The sequence below is a fragment of the Elgaria multicarinata genome, chromosome 12, assembly GCF_023053635.1.
Source record: "Elgaria multicarinata webbii isolate HBS135686 ecotype San Diego chromosome 12, rElgMul1.1.pri, whole genome shotgun sequence".
Taxonomy (NCBI): Eukaryota; Metazoa; Chordata; class Lepidosauria; order Squamata; family Anguidae; genus Elgaria; species Elgaria multicarinata.
Window position 1 is genome coordinate 4443130 of NC_086182.1, and position 26223 is coordinate 4469352.

A 26223-nucleotide genomic window follows, 5' to 3' on the forward strand; every position below is an offset into this window, starting at 1 on the left:
ATGGCTGAGTCGCAGCAGCAAGGGAAAGCTTTGTCCAGGGACCGGCTTCTCCTCCTCTGCCTGCTGGGCCTGGCCTGCCTGTGGTTGCCCACCGCCTGCCGGAGAGCCCCCAGGCCTCCGCCCTGCCCGCCCAGCTGCTCCTGCACCAGAGACACGGCCTTCTGTGTGGACTCCAAGGTGATCCCCAAGAACCTGCCCCGCGATGTCATTTCACTGTAAGTGTCAAATTTGGGCTCCCCCGAAGGCTTAAGGCGGTCTGAGTGTGTCCTGGTGTGCGTGTGATGTGAGAAGGGATGTGACTGTAGCCTTTAAGGAGCAAAACTGGTGAACTAAGCTGAGAAGTCAGTCTCTGGAGTTTGCAGCTGGAGAAATGGGGTTAGACCGAGAGGCCGGGGGGGGGGGGGGGCAGTCCAGCATTGAGAGCATCAAAGGTCTGCAAAACGGGATGAAACCCTTCGCCCGAGAATCAGAGCCACACAGCACAGGTCCTCATGTGGCCGGGAGGAAGCCCTTTTTCGGGTGTGACATCCCAGCTGGGTAATGGGGAGTTTGCGTCCAGGTTACATAGAGCATCTTGAGTGAAAAGAGCAGCTGGACAGCACATGATGTTCCAGCACAACTCTGTGTCCACATGCGAGCCGTTGGTTGGCTTGGTCCGAACAGGCAGTTACAGCCAAAGCGCGCCGTTTCTTCCTGTCTCTTGGCTTCTCTGCCTTCGATGCTGCGAAGGTTTACTGACTCCTCTGAAAAGCTCAGCTGCATCGGAGGTGATAGCTCAGTGCAAGCTGGAAGTCCCACTGATCAGGTGCTGAACGTGCATGTCTGAACCTACCTGTTCTTAGGGTGACCATATGGAAAAAAGGCCAGGGCTCCTGTATCTTCAGCAGTCGAATAGAAAAGGGGATTTCAGCAACACCTGGTGAAATTCCCTCTTCATCACAACAGATAAAACTGCAGGAGCCCTGCTCTCTTTAGCTAGAGTGACCAGATACAAAAGAGGGCAGGGCTCCTGTTGTGATGAAGAGGGCATTACACCAGGTGCTGCATGCATACCAATGACACCTGCTGAAATTCCCTCTTCATCACAACTGTTAAAGATACAGGAGCCCTGTCCCCCTGTTATGAGCACCCTACCTTTTCTCCCCAATGCATGAGAGCAGTTAGGTTTATGGGGGCCCTACTTCAAAGAAGGTGATTGGTGAGTCAGACCCCGCCCCCCCAGCCCCCCCAAAAGTGCACTGTTTGTAAACTTCATTGCACACTCTCTGATACCTCTCTTGCAACTTGGTTGACAACCGTGCGATATGTGTGTGTGTGTGTGTGTGTGTGTGTGTGTAGCTCATGTAACTTCCTTTAAACGCCTCCTGAAAAGACACCTTTTTACACACGTTTTCTCTGTAACTGCTGATGGGTTTATTTTGGATTTACATGGTATTTTTAAATTTTTAAAGCTCTCTCTGTTTCAGTCTGTTGCATTTTATGGTTTTAATGGTGAACTGCTCAGAAAGCCTCAGCTATCGGGCAGTATAAGAAAGAAAGAAAGAAAGAAAGAAAGAAAGAAAGAAAGAAAGATCCTTGAGAGAGCAGCTTTGGACCTGAAACCTCCAGCTGATAAACCCCTGCCGGATCTACACTACTGCTTCAAAGCGCTTTATAACAGTTTTATAGCACTTTAAAGCAGTAGTGTAGATCCGGACCCTGTGCATACTTTATCACCATGTTTTTAGATAGATGGAAAGTCTTGAGCTTTATATATTGCAACTTCTTGCCAGGGTGCAAGAACCAAGCATAACACGTGTGGCAGTGAAACATTGGAGCAGTGTGGTATTGCCCACGTAAATACCGAATCTGGTACATGGCAACAAATTCAGCATCCCCAAAATTTCAATTTTCCTTTCCTTTATTTATTTTTAAATAAAAACGTTTCTAGACATTATGATTGGGAGGGGGGGGGAGTTTGTCATGAATATAACTTGCATATGCCGGATATGTCAAATGCCAAAGTGTACTTGGGTGGCATTGGTGAAACCTGTGCTTATGTAGGTGTTCTGTTGCATAGGGCTGGTTCACACATGCATGTACATTGCTTGATTACTCTACACTTCAAGCACTACAGAAATCTGCAAGACCTGGTTGATTAGAGGCAATAGAGGCACAGGGGAAAAGACAGCATTCGTGCTACAGGGCAACAGTGGCTCTGCGACACCACCGCTGACTCTCCTGAAAATTATTTCTTTCTCCAGTGTGAGCATGCAAGCTGGGAAGTCCTGTATTCAAACTGTATTCAGCAGTTTTTTGTGGCTTTCAGCCACATAGTTCTCTCTCAGCCCTAATTGTCTCCTCCCCACTTTGCAAGATGGGGAAAAGAATTTTAGCTAGGGAAAGGAGGACAAGGCTTGTGTATCCTTAACAGTTGTGCAGAAAAAGTTGTGTAGAAAAGGGAATTTCAGCAGGTGTCATTTGCCTGCATGCAGCACCTGGTGAAAATCCTGCTTCATCACAACAGTTAAAGCTGAAGCAGTGTCCAGATACAAAAGAGGGCAGGGCTCCTGCCGCTTTAACTGTTGTGATGAAGAGGCAATTTCACCAAGTGCTGCATGCAGGCAAATGACACCTGATGAAATTCCCTTTTCTACACAACTGTTAAAGATACACAAGCCCTGTCCTCCTTTCTATATGGTCACCCTAATTAGCCTACCTTTGAGGGCTGTTGTAAGGAATACCAAGAAAATGAAAGCAAAGTCGGGGAGCTAAGATAGCACAGCAAACCTTCAAGCATATCCTTGGGCAGCTTGTATGCTTCTGAACGACGCTTGCGATGATCACTGAATGTGGATATGATTCGGGGCCACGTACGTTGCCTGGCTCAGGTGTGCGGAGGTACACAATGACGGTGAGAGGTCTAGAAACCAAGGCCTACACCAGAGCAGGTGAAAGAGCTGGGTATGTTCAATCAGGAAAACAGAAGATGAAGGAGGGACGCTGTAGCATTTTCCAATGTATCTGAGGGGCTGTCAGGTGGAAGAACAGAAGACTGTTCTCCGTTGCCCCCAAGGGCAGGACCGGAGCCAACGGTGGGAATTATGAGGAGGCAGACTTTGGCTGAACATTAGGAACTGATTTCCTCAGTAGGTGGTGGGCTCTTCTTTGCTGGAGGGTAGGCCAGTGAAAGCTGGTGGCTCCGCTGTCAGTTGGGAAGGGAATCCGCTCCAGATATCAGTCAGAACCGGTCAGAACTCGAAAGGAGCTACCCAAGCTCTAACTCTTTTAGAGTTCTGACTGAAACCTGGAGCAGATTCATTGCCACACTAATCGCAGAGCCACCAGCCTCTGCTGCTGCCGAGGGATCAGCAAAGGCAAAGGTTTTTTTATTCACGCAGGGCTTTGGTGTGTAAGTGGGATGGTTGGTTGGGTGCTGTTGTTATTCTGTTACTGTTGTGTTTTTATGTTAGTGCATGCGTTTTAGTATTGTTTTAATCCAGTTTTATTTCTGATTGTAAGCTGCCTTGAGTGCCATTTTACTTGGTAGAAAGGGTAGGGTACAAATCAAATCAATAAGTATTGTTTAAATTGGACTCTAAGCATCCTTAAGTCAAGAGGAATACCGTCTCTAGATTTTTGCACAATCAAAATGTGCTCCTTTTGCACAAAACACCCACAGATCTCTTGGGATAAGGGCCACACAGCTTACTCATGGCGCTGGATGCCCCCCCCCCCTGCAGGAATGCAAAAAGCTCAGGAATTGCTGAGGGCAGTTTATGTGTGAGGCAAACACCTGGCTTGGCAGCAATACATGGCCAAAATGCATCTGTTGTGCAGGTGTGCTCTTTCGCATAGGGTGACCGTATGAAAAGGAGGACAGGGCTCCTGTATCTTTAACAGTTGTATTGAAAAGGAAATTTCAGCAGGTGTCATTTGTATATATGAAGAACCTGGTGAAATTTCCTCTCCATCACAACAGTTAAAGCTGCAGTAGCCCTGCCCTCTTTTAAATCTGGTCACTCTAGTATAGCTCCAGCACCTTTAGCTGTTGTGATGAAGAGGGAATTTCACCAGGTTCTCCCTATATACCAATGACACCTGCTGAAATCCCCTTTTCTATGCAAGTGTTAAAGATACAGGAGCCTGGTCCTCCTTTCCATATGGTCACCCTATTTTCACAACAGCATGATGACTTCTCAACCACACACAACGGCACAGAAGCAGGGGGGAACCACACAACTTGCAAAGTCTCTGAGCCACCACATTCAGAAAAGCCCTTTGTGGATTTCCCCCTTGTTTAAGCTGTGAATTGTGGCAACCCCTCACTCACCCCTTCCCCCAAGCTTAATCCCACTGGGACTTTCTGGGGCACACGCTGCTGTTTCCCAACGATTTCTCCTGGGCTGCTTTGTCTGCGGGCCAATGCTGAAGCCCGCATTGATTTGTTTAAGTGCTTTCTGAGCCCTTTTCCAACCAGCCTTCATTAATCACAGCAAATGGAGAGATCTTTAAATACATCCTCTCTTCCAAGGGACTGCGTGGAAGTTGTAATTCTTCAGCAGTGCTCAGTTCAAAAGAGAGAGAGAGATCTCAGGGTGGTAGAATGAGGCGGGACTGGACCGAGAGAGAACACTTACATAAAGCAAGGCAATGACTTTTCTCTAGTATTCTGGATTGCAAATAGCTATAGATATTTCTTTAATAGCCATTGATAGTTTAAAGATGGCTGTTTATGTAAACGTTCGTGGCTTTTGAGGGCTGGTGGCTATTAGCTAGCAAAATTGCACAGTTTGGCAGTTCTCACGTAGCCAGTGAAGGAGACCGAAATCTGATGCCCTCAAATATAACAGGCACATCAGTTTTATTATACCTCTTCGAGGGCCATAGCTTCCTTCCCCTAAAGAACAACCACTTACTCTGTTAGTAATCCCCATTCTGAAAATTTCTGACCTTGCAGAATGCATGATTTGTTTTAGCATTGCTTTTACTATGCTGGTTGTAACCACTGGTTGAAACAATAACGCTTTACCTACGTATAATTAATTCTGAAGGATCCCTGGAACAAGGGAGTGACACAGTGAGGTCAGTTGAAGTCTAGAGCATAGAGCAGTCGTCCCAAACTGTTGCCCTCGAAACTGAGAAGAAGGCTGGTGTAGATAAGACACTTAGGGTGCCACCCTCTGCATGTTTAGACAGAAGCAGCTCCTGCAGTTCTCAGCGTTTGCCAGTCAACAACAGCCCCTGGGTTGTTTGAGGGTTGTTTCCCCCTCCAGCAAGCCAGGCTGCCCAGGTTGAGATGACACAAGAAGCCACTCCTGGGTGGGTAATTACGGGGATCGTGTCCTGCATACGCCGGCATGTGCTGAGGCTTAAACAAGCCAGGGTGGCTTGTTTGACTCTTGGGGATTGTGCAAACCTGGTCAGTTTGTAAGTAGGAACTAAAAGGATAAGCCTGCAGTTGGTGTAGGATTGAAAAAGGCACACTGAGACTTGGAGGGGATCTACACTGCGTACTGAAGGCGCTTGCGTGCGCCTGCAGTGCGCCCCCAAAGCGACTGTGTAGATCCTGCCCTAAGAGGCAGAGGAAGAGGCGGAGGAGGAGGCGGATGGGGAATCCGGCCGCGTCCTTGCTGCCGCTGCTGCCGCCACCGCCGCCCACCTCCCCACCGGCCTCCTGCTGCCGGCGAAAGAGTCACTCGACGGAAGAAGGCGGGGCGGAGAGCGGAAGAAGCTCTCTGACCCAGGTGGCTCTTTCGCCGGCAGCAGGAGGCCAGCGGGGAGGTGGGCGGCGGCTGCAAGGACGCGGCCGGATTCCCCAGCCGCCTCCTCCTCCACCTCTTAGGGTAGGATCTACACAGTTGCTTTGGGGGCGCACTGGGGGCGCATGCAAGCGCCCTCACAACGACGTGTAGATCCCCTCTTGCTCTCTGCAAGCATCCCACGATGCTGGTGGGGGAGGAATGTGTGAGTGGGTTTAAGCTGTGAGCCTTTATGCTCAATCTATGTATTTGTAAATTAATACAAATATTACAAAATGCCAGCAAGTCTCCAGTTACCTCATTCACACAGTTGTGTGGTTCTGAACACTTAGAGATTTTGGGGTGTTAGCTTGTAACAATATGTTTCTAATGCCAATACATCCTACTCTAGAGGTGGGCAGAAGGTAGCTCTCCAGATGTTTTGGACTTCATCTCCCAGCCTTCCTGACCATTGGCCATATTGGCCAGAGGCTTCTGGGAGTTGATGTCCACAATAGCGGAAGGTTTATCTTCTTGCCGTCCCTGCCCTACACAACCCCAGCACTTCATGCTATGCTACAGCAACTCTCTAGGTATCCATGTTCTTGCATAGGCCAGGTTGTTACATGCTAGCCTTGAACTTCTGTGGGCTTCAGAGCTAAGGACTTTTCAGCCAGCTCAAACACCTCCTTCTGCCAGAATATCTCTGAGCGTCTCTCTTTACATCTCCTCTCCTGCAGGACCCTGATAAATGCAGCCTTCAGCGAAATCAAAGAAGCCGCCTTCGCTCACCTCCCGTTCCTGCAGTTCCTGTACGTTCATCTAGCCGTCTGTCTAGCTGTACTGTTGTCTCGGGGAGGAGAGCGGATTGCCAAGTTGTCAGTAGTACTTTGCTCAAGGCCTTTAACGACGGAGTGGCTGCCTTGGACACTACAGCCACGGCACATTGGCTTTTGCAGCCCCGAAAAAGCAGGGGGTGGAGGAAAGGCAGAAAGTCCGTGCTTTGGGGAAAATCCCATTGGCACAGGCAATAGCAGGGGGTGGCAGTAATGTCAGTGGGGCAGTGAAGCTGCTCTGGGTTTCAGCCAGAACCAGTCAGAACTCTTGTAACTTGGAGAGCACCTTTAGAGTTCTGACTGGTTCTGGCTGAAACCTGGAGCGAATTCAGCACCCCACTGACATCGGAGCCACCAGCCTCGACCGGGCGCAGGGCAGGACAAAGAAAACAGAGAGGCCAGTGGCCATGAAAGAGTGTTGAAGATTTGGTACTAATCCGATTGAGCATGAGCTAAAGCTCATATTAGACCCTATTCTGTGGCCATGATGGTGACAAAGACATCTTGCTTGTTCATCCTCTCAGAGTCCTCAACAGAGCTGTTCCAGGTAGCCAGAGGGCTTTTTACACCTCAGGCCACAAGCTGGAGGGAAGGGTTGTTGGGTAGCCCATGGGGGCCACTTTGCTAGGCTCTTTGTAGATAAAGTTGCTCATCTCAATTCCAACTGAGAAGCTGCAGTTAGAGCAGTACCGGCCGATCCACCACTGGTGGGTGCTGCTCCACTTAAATTGGATGGGTTTCAATTTGCAGAGCCGGAGGATGTGGATTGGACTCTTGGAGGTCCGTGTCACGACCCGCTCACCTTGAGACTCCTTTTTACCTTTCTCTTTAAAGGATTCCAACCGGTATGCGGCTGCCCACTCTGAGGATTGTTTTTCCGTTTTGTGGCCCCCTCTGGGCACCACCTTTTACTCTTGCACTGGGTCTGTGATTCTCCGACCCCCTTGTCGGAGCAATCACAGCAATCAGCCTGGCACTTTGTGCACCTTTTATTCACCTTCTACTTTGCCTCTGCCACCATATAAATCAGTAACTTACCTCAGGTACTTAAAGAATCCAATCCAGGGTGAAACAAAATAACTTTTATTTAACAAGGAGGGAATCTACGCGTCGTTGTGAGGGCGCTTGCGTGCGCCCCCAGTGCGCCACCACAACGACTGTGTAGACAGAGAAAGAAGAGACGGAGGAAGAGGCGGAGGAGGCGGCGGCTGGGGAACCGACCGCGTCCTCGCCACCGCCGCCCCCCCCCCCCCCGCCGGCCTCCTGCTGCCGGGCTAAGAGCCACCCAGGTGGCTCTTAGCCCGGCAGCAGGAGGCTGGCGGCGGCAGCGGTGGGAAGGAGGCAGCCGGTTCCCAGCCTCCTCCTCCTCCGCCTCTTCCTCCGTCTCTTCTTTCTCCGTCTCCACAGTCGTTGTGGGGGTGCACTGGGGGCGCACGCAAGCGCCCTCACAACGACGTGTAGATTCCCTCAAGAAGTAAGGTCACACATTTTATCAAGCTTATGGTTTCATTTGTTTCAGTATTTAGTTGTTACAATAAAGATGTCTTGTATTCTTTGCCTACTCTACCCTCTGAAGTTTTAATCTTACACCTCCTGCTCCTTCTTATTCCCAAAACAATAAAATGCAGACCCTACACTGTTCTATCCTCTACAGCAGACTAACCCCGACTCTCTCCTCAACTACTAACTACCAACTGACTTCAATTGTCATTCACCCTCACACACTCAAATCCAATAGCCAATCAGCATTCACTCCAACATTCCATCCGCTCACTCCCCCTCCCAACAGAATTAACTACTTACCAGCCTTATCATATGAAGTCCAAACAGCATTTACATAACAGATAAATGGCATAAAACAGTGAAACATCACAGGGTGATGCCATCTACATGGGAGCTCTGCTTTGGAAACCCCCTCCTTTAATCCACAGTATTGGCGAATTTTTGACTAGTCTCAAGTGTCCCATTTTTGGGCATGTGCTCCAGGGTTACATGGATGAGACACGTTATATAGGACAGCCTCCCCCAACCTAGTGCTTTCCAGATGTGTTGGCCCGCTATCTGGGAATGATGGGAGCTGCAGTCCAACACATCTGGAAGACACCAGATTGGAAGAGGCTAAGATAGATCCATTTCTATTGTCCTTAATCCTGGTTTTGGGACAAAAATTATTTATTTTTATTTTATTTATTACATTTTTATACTGCCCAATAGCCAAAGCTCTCTGGGGGTTCACAAAAATGGTCACACTGGGGAATGAGCTACACTAGAAACTGGATAGGGTGAATGAGCCCATGTTGACTCCACTGGACCTCTGATCTTTTTGGTGCCATTGACCAGGTTATCCCTTTGGGACAGCTCACTGTGATGGGACCTGGGGGCATGATGTTATGATGGCTCCCGTCCTATCTGGGAGGCCACTTTCAACAGGTGGTGCTGGAGGATGCCTCTTTGATGCCTTGGCCATGGGCCTATAGTGTGCTTCAGGACTTCATCTCATCCCCCATGCTATTTAAGATGCTATTCAATTGAAACCACTGGGGGGAGGTCATTTAGGGTTTGGGGTTCCATGCCACCAATATGTCGATGACACTACATCTCCTTTCCATCCCATTCCAGTGAGGATGTGGAGGTGGCAATGAACTGGATGTGGGCTAAGCAATCGGAACTTAATCCAGTCAAGTCAGTAGAGTTGGCCCAGGGATTGGGGTTCAAATGGCATTAAATAGAGCAGCACTCCCCTTTGAAATGCAGGTTCATAGTTTGGGGGGCGGTGTCTTCTGGACCTGGCTTTGGCCTTGATGCCCAGGACTCATCTGTCGCCAGGAGTGCCTTTGCTCAGTTGAGACTGATGTGCCAACTACGCCTCTTCCTGGAGAATGCAAACCTAGCCATGGTGACACATGCCTTAGTTACAATGCGTCTGGATTATTGCAATGTGCGTTACACACGGCTGCCTTTGTAGTTTTATTGCTGATGTTTTCTGTTAATTCTTGCTGCTTTTTGCTCCTTTGTTTTTCAGTGTTAGATCATAAATATTTTAAATCCTTACTTTTAGGCCTGTCAGTCAGTCAGACCTTGAGGGTAAAGCAAAAGCAATCTCCCAGAACTACCCAGGAAATATTAAACAAAGTACTTCTAGAATTTACAGTGCCTGTTAGGAAGCCCGTCTTGCCAGCCTTAACATCTTTGTCTTTTTTTTTCTTTTCAGTTTGTTGAACTCCAACAAGTTCTCCTTGATCGGGGACAATGCCTTCATGGGACTCTCACACCTGCAGTACCTGTACGGGTCATAGAACCGTAGAGTGGGAAGGGGCCTAGAAGGCCATCGAGTCCAACCCCCTGCTCACAGGGATCCACCTTAAAGCATCCCTGACGGATGGACCACTGGAAACCTTTCTCCTGCCCCCAGTCAGAGACAGAGTACAGAGGGATTGTGGGGACAAAGCTTGCGGAAAGAGAGAATGGGGACAGGCAGGCCAGATGTGCTGCTGCTTTTGTGTTAAAGCAAGGCCAGCCCAGCTGTCAGTTGGGTGGGACATTTGTACTGAGTATGTAAAGCAGCCAGCTATAGGTCGTCCAAAAAGATGCACATGCTCATGTATTTGTATAGATGGAAATTTAGAAATTATTACTATAATTTAATTAGAAATACAGCCCATTTCACCCTAGTGGGGAAGACGGTGGCCAGGTGAGCTGTGGGACTGCCTGATCAGTCTGCTGCCCAGGTGAAGACTGTGGACGAGTTCTTATGGTTCTGTATCTTTAAATTGGAATTGGACATGGCAGCCCTTCAAACAGAGGATGCTTTCAAATAGAGGACAGTCTTCTGTAAAGAAGGACACATGGCCACCCTAGTAGATGGTTGCGACATTGTCTTAAGTACGTTAGGTCTGTGTGAGCGCAGTCCTGGGCACCCCGGCTTTTACCCTAGGTATCCACTGCCTCTCTGCTTCATCATGCCCAAAACGAGTGTCTGTGTGAAATACTGCCATTGCCAAGTGGAGAGGGAGGGCCGTAAGCCAAGGAGAAGCCGTAAAGCCGGTCAGTCACGCTAGGAAAAAGGTGGTGCAGAAGAGAAGCAGGGTGGGCCTTAGAGGGAAATTGCAGGGTGGGAGAAATAGAGCCAGGGCCCTGTCTGGAAGTCTTGGAATATGGGCAAAGCACATATGTCCATGGGGCAGAGGTGTGGGGTGGTGGCTAAGAGATTTCTTGACTCCCACACAACAGAGATTCCTCAAACAACATCAGAGAGCGTGTCTTGTTCTTTGCCCTCAGGTTCATAGAGAACAACGACATCCAGTCTCTGTCGAAAAACACCTTCCGCGGGCTCAAGTCCCTGACGCACCTGTGAGTTCTCATGTGCACCTAAGCGCACTGCGCATCTCATGCAGGACGGGAGAAAGTGGTGCCTTGTGAGCTCCTTAGACCCTAAGATAGCTGGCGCACCTCTGGGAGCTGGCAACAGACCTGCAAGCTGGGATGTTGGAGAAATCCCCAACAGAAACAAATGATAGATTGGATTTCTGTGAATCCGACCCACGGATTCTGCACCAAAGTGGCTATCAGTTGTTGTTTTTTTACTTTCTGGAATTTAGTCATAGAAAAATATGTAAAATTTAAAAAACAAAAAGAAAACACCAACCAAAAATTGCAATCCCCCCCTAGGCTAAAGCATGAAAATGCACATTGGGGGTGGGGTGGGGGGAGATGTAGAGTATATTTGCAAGTGCGAATTTGCACAATTTGGGAAATTGGGGGGAAAACCCCAGTCCCATTAATGAACGGATGATGGAATGAAAAAGGCACCTGACAACCCATGAAATGCAGACAGAATGAATTTTTGCAAAATCTGTGCTTGCCTACCTGTAAGTGTCCTCATGGCAGAAGAGGGGGTATCTCGAGGCAAGACGTGAGTATTGCAAAAAGCTCTGGAGGAGTTGTGTATTTCTTCCCCATGAGCACAGAGACAATGCACCCCCTCTGCCCGCAGAGCCCTGCCCAGTGAGAGCTGGGTCATGCAGTGCCTGCATGGATGGCACAGTCCACCCACACAGCAGTGCCCTCCTTTGACTATTCACTGTAAGAATATTATGCCCATTTCCTTTTATTTCCTTAATTTGCATAGCATTTGTTGCAGTTTGCAGAATCCAGCTTTACTTGGTGTGGAATTCTGGCTACCAAGGTGCAGAATTTGGTGGGCCGGGCGGGGCAGGGGAGAAAAGGCCCATATTTAACCAATCAAAGTGGCATCAGTAGAGCAAGAAATGTCCGTGGAGAGACCTGGTGCCCACATGTTGAAGAATCCAGATATTGAATTGAATATCGCTTGGTAGTCTTTGGTCTTAAGGTTTGCAGCAACGAACGTGTGTATCTGTCCCAGTGGGCATCAGCCTCTCTGCCTGGGAGCTTCATTTAGTCTAGACGTGGAGACCGTCCTGCCTGCCAGTCATTTGGGAAGGGCAATCTCTCCTTCAGAAGAAGGGCTGGGGGCTCAGCAGCAGAAGCTGCTCCCTTGTGGGCCATTTTTCAGGAGCTGTTGCAGAAGGGGAAACATTCACACTCAATTGTTTGCGTTTACACCATATGACATCAACATGTAGCCAAGTTGGATTGGCTATGATGGCACACAGCCATGATGTCATTGTGTTTACTGCATGACCCCTGAAGCCTTAACTCAGAAGAAAAAGAGCAAAAGATTAGGGCAGGGAGGACTTTGGTCAATTAAGGGTCTCGTTGCCTCAGGGTTCATCTGTTGGCACTGGGTGGAGATGAAGGCAAAAGTGAGCAGGGCACCCCTTTCTCTCTTATGCACCCCCTTTCTCTGTCTCCTTCCCTCCCTCTCTGTCACACCCTTTCCCCTCATGTTTCCCTCCCTTGCCACCTGCATATCAGGCTGAGGGCTACTTCCTTGGGCTCCAGGTGGCCCACTCCTCAGTTAGGGGGACAATGGCAGTAAACATCTTTGCCCGGGGGTGGGGGTGGGGATGCACATTTATACATCTATGGGTTTTTCAGGATATACCAGTGGAGGCTGGTGGCTTTGAGGTCAGTGGGGACAGTGAATCTGTTCCTGCTTTCAGTCAGAACCAGTCAGAATTCTAAAAGACCTACCCAAGCACCTTATGAACATAAGAAGAGCCCTGCTGGATCTGACCAAGGGTCCAATCAGCACTCCGTTCACATTGTGTCAACCAGCTGTTGACCAGGGACCCACAAGAAGGACATGGTGTAACAGCACTCTCTCACCCATGTTCCCCAGCTACTGGTGTATATAGGTGTACTGCCTTTGATATTGGAGGTAGCACATAGCCATCAAGGCTAGTAGCCATTGCTAGCTTTTTCCTTCAGGACTTTATCCAACCCCCTTTTAAAGCCATCCGAATGGGTGGCCATCACCACATCTTGAGATAGTGAATAACATAATTTGACTCTGCGCTGTGTGAGGAAGTCGTTCCTTTTATCTGTCCTGAATCTCCCACCAATCATGAGATGACCCCATTGGGTTCTAGTATTATGAGAAAGGGAGTAAAAACGTCTCCCTGTCCACATTCTCCACACTGAGCATAATTTAGTACACCTCCATCACGTCTCCCCGCAGCTTCTTTTCCCCCAAGCTAAATCATCCGAGCTGTTGTAACCTCCCCTCATAGGGGAGATATCACTTTAGTGGTCATTTTCTGCGCACTTTCCACCTTGGAGAGCTCCTTTAGTGTTCTGGCTGGTTCTGACTGAAACCCGGACCAGATTCACCGCCTCCACTGGGACATACTGCTGTCATCTCCCTGCAATCACTGATTTCGACCCAAACGTAAAAACAGCGGAACGTCTGGCACAACCCAACTTCCCTTTTCTTTTCTTTTTTTGTTTCAGCTCTTTGGCCAACAACAACCTGCAGACGCTGCCCAGAGACCTCCTGAAGCCCTTGGAAATCCTGAGTGACCTGTAAGGCTTCATCTTATTTGGGTGCTAGTAATTCATCTCACTCTTCTTTTCCTTTTTTCTGTTGGAATTCGAACTGTGACTGAGATCCATCTATCCATATTAGCCCACGGCGTTCTGCAGGGTCATGGGAATTTACAACAAATTTTGCTAAAACAGACCGACTCTATGTAGGTTGTATTCAGCGATTCATTGCACTCTAAGCAATGAATGTGAAGGGCTTGGGGAGCAGCGTCACCAGATGGGGAAAATCACGTTTCCTTACCGTCGCTTTTCTCCCTGCTTCTGTCCCATGATGCTTCCTCTTTCTTCACACAGGGGAAGAAAGAGGAAGTAAACAACGACCACGTGGCCCATTCAGTGGGCGTTTTTATTGCGCGGCTTTCCCTGTATACAGCAGGAAATGACGGCACATTTTGTTTCAAACAAACAAACAAATAAAGAATTGGATTTACTCATGGAACAAAGGCCAGAAGGAGCGGGAGATGCACTGCATTGTCTAAAGGACCCACAAAAAACCGTGGGTGGACAGTAACGAGTGTGCGATAAAACGCTTGTCTGATGACACTCGAAAACTTAGATGGGTGAACCAAGCAGAATGGAGCCACTTAAATAAAATCACCAAGATTCCTGCATTGAGCAGGGAGTTGGACTTGATGGCCTTATAGGCCCCTTCCAACTCTACTATTCTATGATTCTATGATAAATGTAAATGAATTTCATCTGAGGCAACAGGAGAGATTTAAGCACAGTCCTACTGAAATCAGTGACTATCCTGTTCTGGCATCAATGCATGGAAAGACATTGGGGGTGTAAGTGTGGGCTCCAAACCCCAGCCCTCTGTGCTGCACCCCTTCACTCTCTGACCTCCCTCTGTTGAATGGAAGGAGTGACGGGGCCTTCTGCTCATGTTCACTTGAACACAAGTAGACCCCCCCTCTGCACACTATCACCATCGCTCTGCTCCCAATCGCCCAGAGGTGTCTTCTCATGAGTAGAAGCCCCTTTCAGACTTCTCTGCTAAATGAGAAAGTGGAAATGGGGATGGGGACAGCATGCGTGCACAGCCCCATGGCCCTGATACACATTCATGTACCCTTTGGGGGCATATAATGCCTAGGCTTTAAAAATGTAGTACAAGTTCAAAGTTTGACTGGATTGTGCTCCAAGTGGGTTATTTTATCATTTAAATATTTGCTAAACAAATTGCATTGACATTAAAAGACTGAATTATGGTAAATAGAGCCTTTCCAACTACCTACCAGGGTAATCCAAAGTCTAAGTTCATGCAAAACAAAAAACTCCCTCTGTTTGCTGGTTAAACTAGCGAGGGCCGGTTCAGGAGGGGTGACCCTATGGAAAGGAGGGCAGGGCTCTTGTATCTTTAACGTATAGAAAGGGGAACTTCAGCAGGTGTCACTTGTATGCATGCAGCACCTGGAGAAATTCCCTCTTCATCCCGACAGTTAAAGCTGCAGGAGCCCTGCCCTCTTGACCAGATACAATCCAGACTTTCAGGACTTGCTTGGGGATGGCATCACTTTGCCTTTAGCATCGAGGGGAAGGATTCCACTGCTTGGGTGATCGTTCCTGAATTCTCTCCCCCAAACAGAGACCTCCGGGGCAATTCTTTGACCTGCGACTGCAATATCAAGTGGTTGGTAGAATGGATGGAGAGCACCAACACAAGTGTACCGGCCGTTTTCTGTGGCGCACCCCCTCAGTACCAAGGCCAAAAGATCCGGGAACTTCCACTCAAGGATTTTGACTGTGTCACCACAGGTAGGAATGGCTGGTATTTGCAGGCCCTTCTGGGGAAAGGGATGGCACGAGGAAGACAGGGCATTTATAGATTTAACATCAGCTTTTGATAGTATTGACAGGGATTGTTTATGGTATAAGCTTTGGCAACTCGGAATGGTCAGGCGCCTTTTATGGCTGATAAAAAATCTCTACTCAAATACCTCCATGCGGGTAAGAGTAGGTAGAGGTGGACAATTATCCAATGAAATAGAAACATCTTTAGGGGTTAGACAAGGTTGCTTGCTAGCTCCAAGTCTATTTAATATATATGTAAATAATATCATTGGCGAATTAGTAAATAAACAGCATTTCCCTGTGGCAGTAGGTTCAAGAAAACTGAACATTTTATTATACGCAGACGATATGGTATTATTATCAGAAAACCTAGTGGGTATGCGAAGATCACTCAAAGCATTTGGTGAGATTTGTAGGAAGGAATTACTAACCATTAACTATCAGAAGACAAAAGTAATGGTTTTTGGGAGAAGCCCACAAATACATAAATGGACATTAAATGGACACCGTCTGGAACAAACAAATCAATTTAACTACTTAGGTATATTTTTTAAACAAAATGGTGCATGGACGAATCATATGGAGGCAATAAAATTGAAAGCAAATAGATCAATGCAGACAGTGTTAAAATTCACCAGAATAAGAGGAGGACAAATGACAGCCCCAGCATGTAAAGTGTTTGCGGCAAAGGTTTTGCCGCAGTTATTCTACGGGGCAGAAATTTGGGCCAACGATAATCTGAAGCAACTTGAGGTGGTCCAAAATAAATTCCTACAGCTATTGTTGGGTCTTCCCCCTGACACACCCATTTGTTATATGAGGGCGGAAGTTGGGATGCTCCCAATAGAGTACGCCATCTGGAGGAACATGTTTTTTTATTACCTCAAAATGAAAACATCAATAAATAACCTAGTTAAGCTGGTGGTGAAAGATCAGAGAAAATACCCCTCACGTGGCAACTGGATAGAAAGGTGTGAAGCCAAGCTAAGACAATTTGGAATAGATCCTAAAACGATATTAGAAGGAAATATAGACCAACAACGCATGGCGATTAGACAAACATTGAGGAATTACTTTGGTAAACTTGATATTAAATGCAATTAAAGCTTCCAAATTCTCCAATATTTATCCTTTCATAAAATTAAAGCATAGAGAAGAAAAATACCTAACTGAAATTACGAATCCAGTCTTGCGTAAAGCTCTTACAAGCCTGAGAATGCAGACCATGCAGACAAATTTTAGAGAAGGAAGATTTAATAATATATGCAGAGATCAAAGAATTTGCTGTTGTGGAGAACAATAGGTGGAGGACTCCGTTCACTATATATTAGGGATGTGCTCCGCTCCGATTAGGAGCGTAGAAGCAGTAGCGGATTGGCCTGCTCCGCCTTACCCAGAGGCGGAGTAGGAGTGGATCGCGGACCCCCTAGAAGCAAGGCAAAGAGAAGCGCCCATTTTTCGGAGCTCCGAGTTCAGGCGGAGCGCTCCGGTCGCCATCTTGAAAACATTTCGCCATAGGATTGCATTGCGGCAAATAATCGCGCATAACTACGTTGTTTTTGAAGCTATCATTCTGGAAATTCTTGTGCACAGAGAGTCATGGATGGGGGTCATTTTGAGACCACTCTCAACTTTCTGCGTTGTCTGGGTCGCGGGCTATATTTTTGTGAAAATCGGGTCAACCGCGCGGCTCAAACTGCGTTTTCGGCTTTTCGCCCATAGGATTGCATTGAGGGAAAGAATCGGGGATAACTGGGGGGGGTTTAAGCTATCGTTCTGAAAATTCTTGTGCACAGAGAGTCGTGGATGGGGGTCATTTTGAGACCACTCTCAACTTTCTGCATCGTACGGGTCGCGGGCTAGACGTTTTTAAAAAATCGGCGGGAAAAATACCTTTTTCAAAGGGCTGAGGGGCAGAGTCAGCTCCCGGTCATGATGATCCCAAAGTTGGAGGAGGGCATAGGCAAAACAGGTAACTTGGGATTCTGGGAAACTTCTCTTTCTTCATCTGAACGGGCTTTTCCCCGTGTTTTTTAACACAGTAGCCCCACCAAATGCACAAACACAACCTGAAATCATATACTAAGCCAAGAATAAGAGATAGAAACACAGCACTGCTCCCCACCCTAACCTTGGGGAACAACTGAATCGATGTGGTGCAAGGGGATGAGCTCCCCTAGGGCATCTCATCATGGACGTGCCCCCACTCTCTCCTGCACTGGAAGGCCATTAGAGCCTTCCAAAGAGAGTAAAACGGTGGAGCAATGCCTATCATGAGTTGAAGTGAATGGTCACTTTTCAGTGGTGGAGCAATGCCTGTTCTGAGTCGAAGTGAGCGTTTTACTTCTTCTCAGAGCTGTGGCTGTCAGTGTCTTGAACTGGCAGCTACTTCCCCCTCCCCCGGGCACGTCCCCCTATTGCTGGTAAAAGACAGATATAGCCTTTAAAAAAAAGTTCTTCTTGTTGTTTATTGAGCAACACTGCTGCTTTTAATTCCACCCCTCCTTTGTTTATTGATTGATTTATTCCATTTTATATGCATTACTGGCTTATCCTTGGCTCACTTCCTTATGCCCCCAGAAATGCCAGCTGCATGCCTGCCTGCCTTCCCTCCCTCCTCCCCTGCCCACCTTGCAGGGATGTTGTGTGTGGGGTGCCCGATTTTCAAAAATTCGCCAAAAATCAGGGGATGATGGGATTGCTTTGAAACTTGGCATGCGTGTGTATATCCCCATGAGGTGTCATGGTGCCAAACATGAGGTTTCTAACTTGAACAGAAAAAAAGTTGTATAATTTTTTAGCTTTCAATGCAAGCCTATGGGGGGGGGAAACGGAGCTCCGGATCCGGATCCGGAGCTCCGGGCGGAGCGGAGCGGAAGTGGGCGGAGCGGGGGCGGGGCGGAGCGGCCCGATCCGGAAAATGGCGGATCTGCAAGTGAAGCGGAGCGGGGGGTCTGTGCACACCCCTACTATATATTATACTGCAGATTATACAATAGCCCTAGGAATAAATATTTTGCTAGGTATTTGGCCCTTATGGTGCATTTAACAGACCAAGCGAAATTAGGCTACCTACTAACGGCAGAGAAATCGACCCTACTGAATTTGGCCTATTTTGCAGTAAGAGCTGCAAAAATTAGGAAGGAACACGTACAGGTGGATGATTGTAAATAATAGATATACCATAGATATACAGAGTACAATGAGAAATTAGGATGTGTTTAGTGTAGAAGATGTGTGCTGATGGGAGTAATTGCTGTACAGAGTTCGGCTCATTTTAATTTTTATGTAATAATGTGTGATAATATGTGTTCGGCTAAAACCCATTCAGGGTAGCCATGAATAAAAATTTGTAAATTTGACAGGGCATATAAGGATCAGAGCTCTGGGATTAGGACAACAACCTGATAGCTGGCATTAATTTGGATTTCAGAGTCTCTTCTTGTCTTTCCTTTCTCTTTTTCATGGGAAAAGCAAATTTCTAATTTGGAAACATATTCTACCAAAAAAAACACACCACCCTCTGGTGCTCAGGGTTACAGTTGCCAGTTTTATTTCCTGGCATGCCTGGCCCCCGTCTATATGATGACGAGATTGCTCCTCATTAAATATAAACCTGAATTTTCGTTGATTCGAATGTAGGTAAAGAGCGTCACACTGCAGCAGCAACAGCGATTTATTTCCTGAATTTATTTTTTTATAGTGAGTTATGTGCACATGTGCATTATCACATATACGAAGCTATGGGGGAGAGAGGAGCGAAGCTATAAATTTTATATGTGGCGCTCCACAGATTCATTTAACAGACAAACTGAGAGGGGGGAAAGGAACGAGGCAGCAGAAGGAAAGGAACAAGGCAGCAGAGGGAAAGGAACAAGGCAGCAGAGGGAAAGGAACTAGGCAGCAGAATATGTCTCCTTACTCTGGCTGCCTGTTTCCCCCTCTTTGTTTTTGTGAACCGCCCAGAGAGCTTCTGCTATTGGGTGGTATAGAAATGCAATAAATAAATAAAAAGTTTTAAGTAGATTTCTCTGCGGAGCTCTGCAGAATAAGAGAATTCAAACTAAAACTGGTGCGAAGGAACAAGGCAGCCGATTGGTGGGAAACTGGGAAATCAGCTGATCACATTTTCCTACCCTCAAAGCTCCACCCACATGTCAAAATGCAGTTTCATTCCCCCAAACACACATAACCATAATGCAGTGCAAACGCGGACGTGGTCTAAAAGTTGCAGTAAATCGCAAATGCAAAGATGCGCATTATCGCATTAAAAACCTGGCTCTATGGTGAATGGACGGCTGCGTCATGTGTCCTAAAACATGAATATGCACATTTAAGTTGGGGTAAACAAGCTCTATAGACGAGCCCCAGTTGTGCTTTAAAATCTGCATGGCAGAAAGAAATTTTGCAGGCAACTTTTTTCTTTTACCAAAACTGTCAGCAGGGAAAAAACACTAGCTGTGTGGATAGTGTTAAATTGCATGATTTTAGCAGCTTGTGCCACTGAAGTTTATAAAAATGTGATAGTCTTTTTTGAAATGTTTGAAAATGAATCCCAAATGGCAGAGCTTGCCTTTAGTGTGAAAGCCTTGGTGCTTCAGATATGGCAAGGAAACTGTCAGCTGGTTCAAGTATTTGGATTGGAAAGTTTCTCTGCTGCCATTCAGAATGAAATTATGTGATGCTTTCAGTTTTGCTTACAGGATTTTTATATTTAATTGGTTATAACTGACTTACTGTGAAATTGTATACTCCCATGAAATCTCAGTAGGGTAGACAATGTATGAATGCTTTAAACAGATAAATAAAAAGCTAAAAACAATAAATATGTAAAATCACTACAAACATAAAATTAGCAGAGCAGAAAATAAAATTCAGCAGAGCAGATAAACTCAACTATTAAAGCAGCTTATACTACATGCTGCAAAGCCTGGGGAAACTAGAAAGAAAGAAAGAAGTTTGAACAATGTCTGTGCCTGGTGTAAGGTGAGCTTCCTTGGAGTGGGCATTCTGTAAACAGGATGCCATGACCAACAAGTCCCTGTCCCCCTGGTGTTAAGTAAGTTCTGTTTAGGTTCAGGACTGATACCAATTGGGTTCAAGACACCCCAGTGGGTAACAAGGTCAGGTTCAAACAGACAAACCTCATCACAGACTCAGAAGTAAACTGAAATACATTAAATGCATCATTTATTATTATTATTATTATTATTATTATTATTGTTATTGTTATTGTTATTGTTATTGTTATTGTTATTGTTATTGTTATTGTTATTGTTATTATTATTATTATTTATTTATATAGCACCATCAATGTACATGGTGCTGTACACAGTAAAACAGTAAATAGCAAAGCCCTGCCGCATAGGCTTACAATCTAATAAAATCATAGTAAAACAATAAGGAGGGGAAGAGAATGCCAACAGGCACAGGGTAGGGTAAGCAGGCACAGGGTAGGGTAAAACTAACAGTATAAAGTCCGCACAACATCAAATTATAAAATAAAACTAGCTTGGTGGTTACATGAGCATAATTTGGAAGCTTCTTTGAGATTTCATTATCAGCAGGGGACAGGAATGTGATACATAAACTCCAGATTAACTAAAGGGTTTGCAGGATTACAAAACTGGCATTGCTGTTTGACTCCTGGCCCTCTGCATCCTCCTCCTGCTTGCTTCTTGCATTTTAAAGCTAAACTAAAACATGTTAGCTTTTCTAACTTCTCCTTGGGTTCCTACTGAACACCACATCAATGTAAGCTAAAACATTGCTAAATTCTTTTGCACATGTGAAGGTTAATAGCACTTACAAGGCTAATTAAATTTGGGGTTAAAAGGGTCAACCAAGTTTGGTTTTAAGTTTAGAAATAATTCCAAGTCCCGTCTTCAGAAAGGAGGCTAAATCCTCTCTTCAGAAATTATTTTAAGGCCTAACACTAGAAAACAAGGGGTTAAAGTTATCTGAGGGCCTAGCAGTGCAATTCTATGCACATTTAGACAGAAAGAAGTCCTACAACTCCCACATGGTTGCCTGAGGATTGAGTTATAAGAGTTTTTTGGGTTTTTTTGTCTAAACATATATAGGATTGTGCCCTGAGTGTTGAAGAGAGCCATAGTTATCTAAGTGAAATAAAGCAAAGTGAAGAAAGCTCTCACCACCATCACTTGGCATAGATGGGGTCCTCAGTGAGTGGTGAGACTGCCATCTTCCAATTAAAAATGAGGTGCATAGGTGATGAGACTACCCATCCACCAATCAGAAGTGAGGTGTCTACTTATCCCCCAACTATCTCATGTTTTATATCCACACAATTCTGGCATACTCCTCAAAGTATTAAGGGGTTAATTTTAACTTATTTGAAAATTCCTTGAAATTCTTCCATCTGGTTGTGTTATCTTGATTGACATGTTCATCATCATCATCATCATCATCATCATCATCATCATCATCATCATCTGTATACCGCCCTATAGCCGAAGCTCTCTGAGCGGTTCACATAGGATACATCTCGATGCATCTTCTTTGAACTCATGGTCATCTTTGGTCATCTCACAGTCATCTACACCTCCTCCCAGCCATTGTTGATCTTCCAAAATAATAGGCATTGAGGAAGGAGGTTGCCAGGACCCCTTATCGTAGCTTGTGGGCAGCATGAGCTCGATCACACAGTCTTTGCTCAGACTCAGCATCTGAGCATGCGTCAAACCTAGGGCTCGATCACACCCGCGTTTTATCGTACTTTCATCTGCCTTGCTTACCATTTTGCCCTGCGACACTCATATGACGTTGTCACTGTCCTGCAGTCTTCTCGCCCCTTCCCCTCCATTTCCCATGTTTTCCTAGGGTGGGGAAAGTGCAGCATTTTTTCTCCAGGTGGGATAAAACCGCCCTACTGTCCCCGTGTATTGCTGGCCTCGCACTATGTCACAGACCCTCCCTTCTTGGGGGTGTCTGTGTTGAAAGGCGGTCTTGCTGATGGAAGAGGAGGGCATGCTGAGTTGCTTGAATGACCAGGCTTGTGCTGAGTCATTCGTACGTACTTCCGCTGCTCCAACCCTCCCCTCGTTGCTCTCTGATTGCTCTTTCTCCCCCTCGAAAGGCAGAAATGGCTTTTCAGCGATCAAACACTAAATCGTTAAAACACTAGATTAGAAAACCAGAGCAGGGGGAGGGGAGGTGCCCACGTCCATCACAATGTCCATCAACTACAAGAACCAAAGAACTGGAGGGGGGAGGAAAAGGGGCGGGGGAGGGCGAGTGCAGTGGCGTTACCAGGAAGTGGGAGCAGGTGCAGGTGAAAAGGTAAACAAGGCGAAATAGCGCAAGAACGCAGGCGCATGAAAATGACCAGCGCTTGACCTGCCAATGAAACGGAGGTGGAAATTGCGAATGCATACCAGGAAAAAAAGTAGATGTGATGGAGCTTCTAGTCTTCTTATCTTATCTCCTTATCAGTAGCTGCCAAGTATTAAACCACTCGCTGTGACCTTGGAAGCTATTTTTTCAGGGCCAACTTTTAATTAAATGTCACAGTCTTCAATTCAGGGGTATTAAATGCCATCACATTCGTTGTTATAAGAATACAAGTTTGGGATCTTCTTGCACATGGGCCAGGGGGCCTCTCAGATAGACATATATGGAGTCTTTTAGGGGAGCTTCTTGCAGGTTTTCCCCACAACTCTCTATTAGACTATGCAGACATCTCAAGACCAAACCCATGATTTGTCATTTGAGGCAGTTTGTGGTAGCTTGAAGCAGCTTGAAGTAGCCCTGTCAATCTTCTGTTGGCAATAACCCTTTCAGTGCTGGATTAACACCTGGTGACCACTCATCTAACTTCAGATGGTGAGGGGACCTAGAGGCTGGTTCAAGGATGACCATAGCGTTTGGGCAGTCTCATATGATGTGAGGTGGTCCTTCAGGTCTCAAGCCGGTTAAGGCTTTATGAGTGACCATCAGAATCCCGTTGGGATGCACAATGTCTCTCTGGTTCTTCCTCGTATCAGATTTTGTGGTGCATCAAGTCCTGCCTTTCCAGTCTGTGTCTGCGGAGCCCTTCATGTATTCCAGTGACCTCTACGTGGCTTTGGCCCAGCCAAGCTCCAGCAGCTGTGCCATCCTCAAGTGGGACTATGTCGAGCGCAAGCTGAGGGACTTTGACCGCATCCCTGGTAAGGAGCAACCGATGTTCAGTCTTATACAATGGGGCAGCCAATAGGGTCATGCAGCCAATCCTCAGCATGAGGAGAAAGGTACGAGAAATGCAGTACATATAAGGGCCAATTCGCACAGCCTGTGATGAGACAGGCAACGTTCGCCATAGAATGTGCAGGTAGCCATGATTCACCCTGCTCCCGGGTGTGTTTATATCTACAATAAGCAAACAAATGTGCTCTTGTTGCATGCGTACATTGAGTATACCTCCGCAGTGGCTGGTGTTTTCGGAGAGAGAGACGCTGGGGGTGGATTCTACCTTGTTGGAAACACAGCTCTCACTTTCTGACCTGGGAAGCCCAAGGATGAGAACAGCTGCGGCAATTCTGTAATAAGGAGGAAGCACTCTGCCTATGCTCAAACACTCTCCTTGTTCTACTCAGAGCTATAGCCACATGTAGGCTCTGCCCATCCTGGATATTTCAGACTTCTGCCCTGAATTTTTATTTCTCTCTCTCTCTCTCTCTCTCTCTCTCTCTCCCTCTCTCTCTCTCTCTCTCTCATCATAGAATAGCAAAGTTGGAAGGGGCCTACAAGGCCATCGAGTCCAACCCCCCGCTCAATGCAGGGATCTACCCTAAAGCATACTTGACAGATGGTTGTCCAGCTGCCTCTTGAAGGCCTCTAGTGTGGGAGGCTCTGTCTCTGTCTCTGTCTCAAAGCAAATCTTTAATCATATTTAAGCACTTAGAGATAGATTTTGAGTGTTCAAAGTGCTCCCACCTGCAATAGCCTTTTAAGGTAGATCAGGACTATTTTTCCCATTTGGCAGATGGAAGGACTGAGGCTGAGAGAGGGTTCCTTGCCTAAGGCTACTTAGAGAGTTCATGGCAGAGATGAGATATGGGCCAGGGCCCTCCTGATTCATAGCCAAGTCTCTTGGCACTCTGCTCTGGCCACTCTTTAGCCCTTTGAAGTATAGAAGAAAATTGGTGGCCGCAACTCAGTTATTCAGCAAGTGGCAAACCTGCTCTTGAATTAACAGTGTTCAATGCATGTGAAGCCAAAGGGATGATTCACACACACAGTGAATGCATTTCTTTAATGTTGTTAACGTTACCTTCTTGTTTTCTTACAATTATTTGCATTAGTTGTTCAATATTTTGCACAGATTTCTGATGGCTCCACAGTGGAACCTGACCCTTCCCTCCCACCAGCCCTGGATTCACCTTTAAGCAATATCAGCATGTGCTCAGGGCCCACAGAGCAAGGGGGGGGGGCACCACAGAGCACCGTAGCTGTAGCCATCTAATTTTAAGGAATTCCAGATAAAAACCGTTTTCAATAAATTTTTGCATTTGCATTTCCCCCCTTATAACAGTTTTATTAAAAAATGCATAAAACAGTGATGAAAATTTGTATTTTTTTCCTGTTGCCCTAGTTATAAGTAAGTAATTGGCTTATATTGCCTGCTGCTATTTAGCGTTAAATAAATATAATAAAAAACAGTTTATATTTAATATAGTTGTGTGTTCTGGTGTGGGGGACGGCCTTGAAGAAAACCCGAGTTTTTAATGTCTTATTTCACCTTCAGCACTTATTGAGTCTTAATGACTTGCTAGCTAGGCTGTGGAAGGGCCGAGGGGGCACCACTATGGGGCGGTGCTTAGGGCATCCCCTGCCCCCCACCCAAGAGTCATACCCAGATAGATGCTGCGTCTCTTCTTGATGATGGCTTCAAAGGTGCCGGGGCTCAGTGTTTGCATATTATTTAAGCAAAAGTTGCCAGTGTGTTTTATAGGAGGAGAAGACCAGAATGGATGTCAGCATCCATTCAGATTGGGGGAGAGCGTGTGTTTGCACAGGAGCTGCAGGGAGTTTGCTTTTTCTGTGCTGACACTTCGCTTTGCTCTATTCCAGCTCACTCGGCTGTGTACTGTAAGCCGATTGTGGCCGAGTCCCAGCTGTACGTCGTGGTGGCCCAGCTCTTTGGCGGCTCCTATATCTACCGCTGGGACACCAACATTGACAAGTTCATCAAGATCCAAGACATTGACAGCCAGAAGATCCGCAAACCCAACGACATCGAGGCCTTCCAGATTGAAGGCGACTGGTTCTTCGTCATTGCAGACAGCTCCAAAGCCGGCTCCACCAGCCTCTACCGCTGGAACCAGAACGGCTTCTACTCCCACCAGGACCTGCACTCGTGGCATCGAGATACTGACGTGGAGTACGTGGAGATTGACGGCAAGCCCCGGCTTATCATCTCCAGCAGCTCCCAGGCGCCCATCATCTACCAGTGGAATCGCTCGCAGAAGCAGTTTGTCCACCTGGGCGACGTGGCAGAAGTGATGGACGTGCAGATGGTCAAGCATTTCCGGATAAAGCGGGACAACTACTTGTGCCTGAGCCGCTACATTGGCGACTCCAAGGTGGTCAAGTGGGAGGGGCTGCGTTTCACGGAGGTGCAGACCTTGCCCTCCCGTGGGTCCATGGTGATGGAGCCTTTCCAAGTATCTCAGCATCAGTACATGGCCCTGGGCAGTGACTTCTCCTTTACCCACATCTATCTCTGGGATGAACAGAAGCAGAAGTTCGTGAAGTTCCAGGAACTCTCTGTCCAAGCCCCAAGAGCTTTTCGCCCCATCCCGTTAGAGGACATGAGCATCCTGCTGGCACCTAGCTTCAAGGGAAACACACTGGTTTACAAGCATATTGTGGTAGACCTCAGCTTGTAGGGTGGCTGGGTAATT

General features: G+C 46.8%; 1 protein-coding gene across 1 annotated transcript; it reads left to right on the plus strand.

Annotated features, from left to right (window-relative positions):
- LGI3 (leucine rich repeat LGI family member 3) lies at positions 1 to 26223 on the plus strand. The gene is made up of 8 exons (XM_063139425.1): positions 1 to 215; positions 6461 to 6532; positions 9768 to 9839; positions 10835 to 10906; positions 13430 to 13501; positions 15111 to 15280; positions 23323 to 23487; positions 25391 to 26223. The coding sequence occupies exons 1-8, from the start codon at positions 1 to 3 to the stop codon at positions 26206 to 26208; spliced, it is 1656 nt and encodes a 551-aa protein (XP_062995495.1). The 3' UTR covers positions 26209 to 26223.